The 8,518-nt window shown below is 40.3% G+C and overlaps 1 protein-coding gene across 2 annotated transcripts; it reads right to left on the bottom strand.

Annotated features, from left to right (window-relative positions):
• Positions 1 to 1,677: 1,677 nt before the first annotated feature.
• On the bottom strand, positions 1,678 to 6,455 carry LOC100698997 (sialoadhesin-like). Of its 2 annotated transcripts, none has more exons than XM_005466247.4 (7): positions 6,374 to 6,455; positions 6,131 to 6,206; positions 5,645 to 6,028; positions 4,953 to 5,258; positions 4,602 to 4,868; positions 3,664 to 3,778; positions 1,678 to 3,518 (listed from the first exon to the last, which is right to left on the bottom strand). In XM_005466247.4, exons 2-7 carry the CDS (start codon positions 6,201 to 6,203, stop codon positions 3,449 to 3,451), a joined length of 1,215 nt encoding a protein of 404 aa, XP_005466304.3. In that variant the 5' UTR covers positions 6,204 to 6,206; positions 6,374 to 6,455; the 3' UTR covers positions 1,678 to 3,448. The 2 variants fall into 2 exon arrangements, with proteins under 2 accessions (XP_005466304.3, XP_019210372.1); XM_019354827.2 differs by having other exon boundaries at positions 3,664 to 3,754.
• Positions 6,456 to 8,518: the final 2,063 nt, after the last annotated feature.

Here is an 8,518-nt window from a genome sequence, read left to right as displayed (position 1 = left end):
GTTGGTGGAATTTTTTTTTAACATTATCTGCCAATTACATCTGCCACCCTTCTCCAAATCTGTGCCCCTACCTGGCCCCCCCAACAAAAAATTTCTAGACACGCCACTGACTGTACATCACAATAAGGAACATAAGCAGCACAAATAATAATAATAATCAGTTTACAATGAAAAGCAACATTTTAATGTCCTTACCTCTTAACGACCAAATGTAACTTAATTTGTAAATACTTTGAAAACCTGAAATAGGCTGTTTCTAATAAAACACCCCACTCTCACTCTCTCTCCTCTCTAGGTCCCTTGCTCCTTCTCTCTCTCCTTTTGCATCCCTCTCTCTATGTGTGTCTGTCTCTCTCTGTGTGGGATGCAAAAATTTCATCTGTGTGTTTCCACTCTCCCTAATTATCCTTGTGTGTATTTATTGTGTCAGTCTCTCTCTGTTCATTGTCAAGTCTACTGCTCATCTCCATCCCATGTTCTCTAGTTTTTCCTTATTCCCTGTGTGGTGCTATAAGTTCAGTTTCTCCCAGTTTAGAATATTTATTGGACTTTGGTTTTTCTTATTTTTGCACTCTTGTATTCAGTTTTCGCCTTATTTGTTATTAAGCTTCTCTCTCCCTGTGTCATCTGTGCCTGGGTCCTTTACTCACCACCAGTGTTGGTCAAGTTACTTGAAAAAAGTAATCAGTAACTAATTACTGATTACTTCCCCCAAAAGTAATCCCGTTACTTTACTGATTACTTATTTTCAAAAGTAATTAATTACTTAGTTACCTAGTTAGTTACTTTTTAAAAACACGATTTACAACCTGAATAGGTGATAAAGCGATAGATCTTTCAGCACAATTCTACTTTTTCTGCATAATCCATCATACAAAATGTAATCAAATGAAAAAGTCTCTTTTTAAAACTTGTTTTATTAGTTTTAATCTTTGAACTTTATGCATCAAGCAAAAATTCAATTATATGCAACATTTTCTGACTGGAAGAAATTTGTTTAACATTTAAACCTATTTTCTGCACATTCCAGCATATAAAATAAAATATTTTTTTGTGTTTACACTCACTCTTTCAAATAGATGCAAGTAAAACACAGTAGAAAATAAATAAAAACAAAGACTAGCGGTCCTGTTGCTCTATTTTCACCTGTAAAGCAGGAGTGGGGTAGGCGGAGATTTACCCTGGTGCAGGTGTGCCACAGCGCTCAGTGGAAGAATCCGCGAGTTTCTCTGTGAATTTCCCATTACGTGGTAGCGCACTCGGTGCTTGCTTGGAAGTTTAGGGGTTTTTTCGCTGTAAAAAGACGTTTTCTTCCCACGCACAACGGACACTAATGTTTTTGTCACTTTTTATGGAATCAAACTCAAAATAAGGTCAGTACTTCCACGCTTTAAATGCTGCACGCTCATACTCTCTCCCGCACTCGATATATTATCCATTGATGATCTGCACACAGCTGTTGCCACGAACGTCGCACTCGCTTACGTCACTGTCATGAGACATTCTCGCAAAAAAAATCACGGTTTCAGTAACGCAGTAATGCAGCGTTCCTATGGGAAAGTAACGGTAATCTACTTACCGTTTTTGCAATAGTAATCCCTTACTTTAATCGTTACTTGAAAAAAGTAATCGGATTACAGTAACGCGTTACAAGTAACCAGAATGGACCCAAAAGACTTGATTTTTACAGACTTTGAGAAGTTTCTGAGTCAGCTCTTCATTTTCCATGGACAGTGGCCGGTCCCATTCCATGTGAAAGAGAAGGAGGAATTTAAGCATAAGATCTGCAGTTTGGTTCAGGCCAAGTCCCAATATGCAGACTTATTGCTAGCATGGCTAACAGGCCTCCACGCCCACAACGGGACCACCATAGGGACTTTTCTCCAGCTGTAATGCCGCCACTCAGCATTACTCCCTCAACCCGCTGGTCAGCACTTCTGCTTCAATGCTGTGGTTCTTCACGTCTGAGGTTTTGCTGCCCTTTGTGCCGGAGGTTCTGTTGTCCAGTCCATCGCTTCCCTACTCCCGGAGAAAGTGGCGCTCCCAACGCCAGCGTGGAAAAATTATTGCAACACTTTCAGCTACATGGAAAAAAAAATAAAATATGGTAGCTGTTTAAAAAAAGCCTGATCCTGACAGAAACTCATGATTTATGGATCAGCTGCTTTTTCCTCAACAGCTGGGGGTTCAGGAAAGCCAGCCAAGCCACCTGCGGTCTTCACGCTACCACAGTGTTGGTCACAGGTCGTCACGCCATCTGGTCCAGCTCCACCCAAGACTGCTTAGCATGGGGTTCTTTGTCTCTGTTGCCACCAGTCCCCATGCAAGCCACGTCGGCCCCCTGCCAAACCACCTGAGGCATTCCATCACCTTGGTTGGTGAAGCATTCCAGCACTGTACACCAAGATATTTGCTGTCGTCGCACACACTTGACCGCCATTACAAGGAAGATCTCACGGGAAGAGACAGAAAACACTTTAAGTGCACGAGACACAACGTCATAGTAAATGAAAGACAGCCTTACAGCGCCTCTGTGTGGCAACAATATGCAATAGCTTTAAGTGACAAAAAGGAGTTTATTAGCCCCGCATTTCGCATGGGTTAAATTTACATAAAGAGAAACCTTGTGAGAATCTGTTACAAATTTTTGAATAAATGTATTTCAACAGAAAACTTTTATCTTCACTGATCTGTCATACTGTAAATGACTAAAATGCCATCTTGGAATAAAGAGGAGACTGAGTAACATATTTGTTTTGAAGTTCACAGATTAGACTGTCACAAAACTCATCACTTATGTAATCAAAAGATTAAATAATTTCATGCATACATTGAAGTAAGTAACCAAGCTAATCTGTTCCTCATTTGTCTAAATAAAGGTTTTGTATTTTTATAAAAACACAATCATCTATGACAGTTAATTCAGCAGGAACTGTATTAGTTTTAAAGTAAATTTATTTAGGATTACTAGACACAACAATCAAACCACTGATGGGTGACATGAATGGACACTTTCATGTATTTACTGAACAAGTAATATCTTAAAAGATTAGCACACAAAGAATCAGTACACAGAATCACCAACCACATGATTAAGAAATGTTGTTGTAAAAGGCTGCACGTCTCACAATAATAATAGAAACTGTCTGCAGAATTTCCTCAGTAAGGTTCTGTTTTTAATGTATCAGTTCTTCATCAGTGAAGTAAATCAGCCACAAACAAACACTTTATCATTCATCATATCATATCATATACACAGTAACACCACAATAAGCACAGCGTCATTGTTGTGCAGCAACAGCATGCAAAGATGTTAGTTAACCTAAACAGTAGATTTCACAAATGTTAACATTACTTTGAGTACTATACAGATGTTTCTGTCAGCATGCAGATGTTAACACTGCTGATGTCCAAGATTTTTGTCCTCCTGCTGCAGACACTTTTTGGACTATGATGCAGCTTTATTCACGTAGATGTTTTCTGTCTCTGGTTTGTTGAACTGTCTTGATCTAAACCAGCTGAAGAAAAAAAAAATCTTTTGTTGGTTTGTTTTTGTAGATATGAAAAATAAAGATCTATGTAATAGACTCAAAATAAAAGTGAAATTAAGCGAGGTAGCCTGTAAATAGCTATAAATGACTATCATAGAAGCAACTGACTCACCACTCAAATATGACCAGTGTGGTTACAAGTAGTATGATTCCCACAGTCTTCACTACAATGCAGACACCAAACAGTTTTCCTGACTGTTCATCTGCAAGGCAACGAGATTTTAGAGCTACAAAAACATGAAATAAGAGAAAGATGAACATTTCACATTAAACGCACCCCTTTGAGGTGACTCGACTATGATGCTGTCTTTTGGGTGTGTCCTACTTTCTTTTTCCTGCCTTAGATACTGACTAGCCTTGAGGCTTAATTCTTCAGCTGTAGAGTATTGTGACTTGAGATTTAATATCATCACCTACTGTTATTTTGTAAATGGACTGATTCTTATAGCACTTTTCTACTCTCCCACAGTACTCAAAGCACTCTATACTTCATTCCCCCATTCATACAAGCACTTCTAAACACAAGTGCAAACTAATCTACATTCACACTCCGATGAATGCATCGGACAGCAATTTGGGGTTAGTATCTTGCCCAAGAATACTTGATATGCAGACTGAGGAAGCCAAGGATCGAACCACCAACCATCCAATCAGTAGCTGATATGCTCTACCACCTGAGCCACAGCCACCCCAATTGCGACCAGTTTTTGTGTTTTTTGTATTTGTATTTTTCTTCTTTTTATGATGAAAGTGGCTGTACTGTGTCTTTTGGGTTAATTTAGGATAAAGTTATTTTTTCTTTTTTGAGTTTTTTATCATCCTTACAAAATAAATAATAAAATACTAAAAATATGTTTGGAAAGAGTCCGTATTTTTCTTGTGTCTCTTTTTCAGCAGTTTTATTGTTACTTTCCCTCATCAAGTTACAATTCAACGTTGACATATTGATGCAAAATGCGTTTGATTACCACTTGAAGTTACATATTAATGTTAGTTTTCATGGACATAAAAAAATAAAATATGTGAATATAACACATCAGTAGCCTTTACCTTTTTCTGCAACAATCACGTGAATCTCTGGTGATGTCTGATTACCCAGATCATTAGTGGCCACACAGTAATAAACTCCTCCATCTGTTACATTGAAGCTGTAAATCTCTCCTTCAGATACTTTCACAGCTCCATCTGTGCTCTTTTTGAACCAGGTGAAGCTGCTGACTGGAGGTTTGGCTCTGCTGGAGCAGGTCAGCTTCACCCAGCTGCCTGCTGACACCAAACCTGATGGACTGATGGATGCTGAGGTGTCTTTAGGAGCATCTGGAGAAAAGGAAAGAAAATGATATCTCATAAATTATGATTAGTTGGCAGGATTTAAAAAAAACAAACCTCTGATTGTCTTACATGAAACACTGAGAGTCTCTTCTGTCTCTGCTGCCTTGGTGTCTTTTCCTTGGTTCACAGGATATCTGGCAGAGCAGCTGATCTTCTTTCCATCATGTGTGTCTGACAGAGTGATGGTCTGCTGGATTTTAGTTGTAAAGCTTCCATCTGTGTTTTCCTCTATTTTGTTGTGAGGGTCTTGTTGGAGATTCCAGGTGAGTTGAGGAGGGGAGTGTGGACAGGGAGTGAGAGCTGAGCAGGTTATAGTGACAGACTCCTTCTCCTTCAGATCACCTGGGATTGTAATATTGGGCCTCCAAGGAGAATCTGTGGTTTCACATCACAAACATATTATCGCTACAGAGCGCATTGCAGTTTATACCAGTGTTTAAAATCTCTAAACCCCTCATCTTATCTTAAATTTACATATAAAGTTATTAATTTAATAAAGATAATGATGATTTTATGAATTTGTCTTGAGTTTTGCACTCAAAAATCTCAATACTAGACATGTCTCAGCATTGACTTTTCTAACTGCCGAAGGTAAAGTCAAAGAAGAACAGAAATAATTCTCCAAACCTAAACATAATGGTTGCATTTAATAATAAAAATATAGAGAGAAAATAGTTAAAGAAGTGTATTCCTGTGACATCTGACCTATTAATTTTCCAATTAGACTGTTTTTCTTAATATTAACATTAAAACGTTCTCACCTTTAATTTTTATTTGAAGAGGATCACAAACAGCTGTTGCTCTGAACGGCCAGTTCATAATTCTGAAGTAGTATGTGTCTGTATAATTTGTGGTTAAATTGGAAAACAGAGTGGTGCAGTCTTTCTGTGTCAGGTCTCCTGTAATGTTCATTGGATAGATGTTAACCGTCCCACTGCTGTTGAAGATCTCATTGTTTGGATATGTAAAAACATTGGAGTTCGTTTTAATCCACACTCCAAAGACAGGTCTTGTGGTGTTAAACTGGTCTGTTCCATTTCCACTAAAGTTACATGGGATTTTTAAACAAGATCCACTCAGAGCTTCCATCTCTGTTGGTGCAGTGATGAATAAGTGTGTAAGATCAAGACAACCAGCCAAAGTGCCTGAAAAAAACAGAATATGAATATATCTATATTTGTACATGAAAATGATCTGTATATGCACTGATCTGTCAGACTGTAAATGACTGAAATGAGATGGCTCACTTGGAATTAAGAGGAGACTCAGTAACATGATGTCTGTCATGATGTTCACAAACTGGACTGTCACAAAACTCATCACCTGTATGAAAAAACACAACATCACATAAAGGTTTGATCAAATCAGGAACTTGCATTGTTTTATAGAACAATACAAAAAATACATGTATTTGAAATCAGATAAATGAAAAAAAAATTTAAATTTAATGTGATATAAAAATTTAGTAAGATGTAAAAATGCTTTCTTACCTAATGATCAGACTGCTACAGAGGAGAGACGACAAAGTAAAAATCAATGTGTGATATTTGCAGAAACCATGCCTCCCCTCACAGGCCAACTTGTTCCTCATTCCCTCATACAAAACACTGCTCATATTTGTCTTTGTCTTTTTTTTTTTTTTTTAGCTTTCCAGTGTCAGATACACATTTGATGATGAATAACCTCATAAAAACAAAAACCTGTAGTACCTGTACAAGCATGCAATAATTTAAAATATTGTCATTTTTGTTTATTCTGAGTTATTTTAGCAAAAGTCGTCATATCTAAAATAATGAAATTTAGGGTATTTGTGCAGCCCTGTGACAGACTGGCAACCTGTCCAGTAGTGATTTGAATTCTGGCTCTTTTTAGAGAACTGGCTCTTTAGGCTCAGCTAAATAAAAAGAGTGGAGTCTTTCAGATCCCAAGTGACTCTTCAGGTTTTTTTGTTGCATTAATTAATTTTGTATCAACAGCAATATATAATTATGCACAAAATGAATTACTAATGTAAAAACATTTTTTTATTCAAATATCTTTATTATATAAATATGCTTTTATTTATTCACTTCACATAAAATGTAAAAAATTAATTATAAAATACAAAAACCAACTATTTACAATTCAATTTCTGCAAAAACTGTCTCAAAGAGGTCTGGGTTGGTTTAGGTCTGGGTTGGTTTAGGCCAGGCAACCCTGGCATGCGTGCCAGCTGGTTTAACTGATGGCACGACACGCAGTGAATTAATCGGAGAAGGGGCATTAAAAAATAAATGGCTGGGCCAGTGGAGTCGGAACGGAACAGGCGCACAAAGAGTCCAAAAACAAAACGTGCACAAAAAACACTGGTGCACAGGGAGCAGTTCATCAATGATTCAGGGGGCCGACCCGGAGGACAGCAACACAGGAGTCCAAAACAGTTCAGTTTGGGAGGCCGACCATGCGAAAAGCAGCGGTAGCGACGAAGGCGAAGAAAATCCGGAGGCCTCCGGATCTTCAACCCCCAGCGGACACGAGGAAGTGCTGGTCGGGCTCTCCAGAAACCCCAGCGGATGAGGCAGGCGGGGGCATGGGAGCCGCAGAGTGCTAGATGGGCTCACCCGAGCTTCCAGCAGGAGCTGATGCAGGGCCAGAGGGTATTGGGACCCCGGCTGAATGTGTAGCTGACCAGGTGGGTGAGTGTGTAGCTGAACAGGAGACTGAACTGCTACAGGGGCCTGACAAGGGGACTGACCAGCTACAGGGGACTGAACAGGGGACTGGACTGAGGGTGACTGAGCTAATGGTTCAGGTGCGAACGGAGCTGCTGATGATAGAGCTAATGGCTGAGCTACAGGTAGCGGGGCTGAAGACTGAGCTACAGGTTGCTGAACAGGAAGACTGAGCTGCAAAGGGCGACTGAGCAGGTGACTGAGGTGCTAAGGGAGACTGAGCAGGTGACTGAGCAGCAGACTGAACTAAGAGAGACTGAGCTGCTACGGAGAACTGAACTAGTGGCTGCCGAGCTGCAGAAGACAGAACTATTGGCGGCGCACTGAACAGGCAAATGAGCAATAGACTGGACAGGAAGGTGAGCTATGGACTGAATAGGCAAATGAGCGATGGACTGAAGAGGTAATTGAGCTATGGATTGCACAAGTGGCCGAACTAAAGGTTGAGGTGAACACGGATTAGCAGACTGGGCTAATGGCAATATAAGAGGCTGAATAGCAGGCTGAGTTAATGGCTGAAGAGATAGCTGAGGGGAAAATGGAGCTAGTGGCGGAGTAGATGACTGAGCTGCGGGGGACACTGGAGACTGAGCATGTGTCTGGGCAGCTAACTGAGCTTGTGGCTGGGAAGCTAAATGAGCTTCAGGCTGGGCAGTTAACTCAAAAAACACAGCCCCGGAATAAACAGTCCCTAAGTCGGAAAACTCTTGATGATTGTCCCCTTCACTCACCACAGCCGGCAACTCAGAAGTCTCAGGGTCCGGCTGTGGCGATGGGCGTTGGCGGCATGATCGCCGCTTCCCTTTTGATGACGGCTCCAATGGGCTGGGCAGCTCCACGTCCGGCGAGTCGGGCAGGTGAGCAGTAGCAGCTGGGGGATGAAGGTGGAGCTCATTTAGGATTAAATTCTGTTCGAGCGGGTGG

This window comes from Oreochromis niloticus, linkage group LG9 (assembly GCF_001858045.2).
Source record: "Oreochromis niloticus isolate F11D_XX linkage group LG9, O_niloticus_UMD_NMBU, whole genome shotgun sequence".
Taxonomy (NCBI): Eukaryota; Metazoa; Chordata; class Actinopteri; order Cichliformes; family Cichlidae; genus Oreochromis; species Oreochromis niloticus.
This window is presented reverse-complemented; position numbering and strand designations above follow the sequence as displayed.

Coding starts and splice junctions, on each gene's coding strand:
- LOC100698997 (XM_005466247.4), bottom strand. CDS start 6,203: ATGAGTTTTGTGACAGTCCAGTTTGTGAACATCATGACAGACATCATG. Junction 4,869..4,952: donor AGAGACTCTCAGTGTTTCAT/GTAAGACAATCA, acceptor CCTTTTCTCCAG/ATGCTCCTAAAGACACCTCA. Junction 3,779..4,601: donor CGTGATTGTTGCAGAAAAAG/GTAAAGGCTACT, acceptor ATGTTTTTGTAG/CTCTAAAATCTCGTTGCCTT.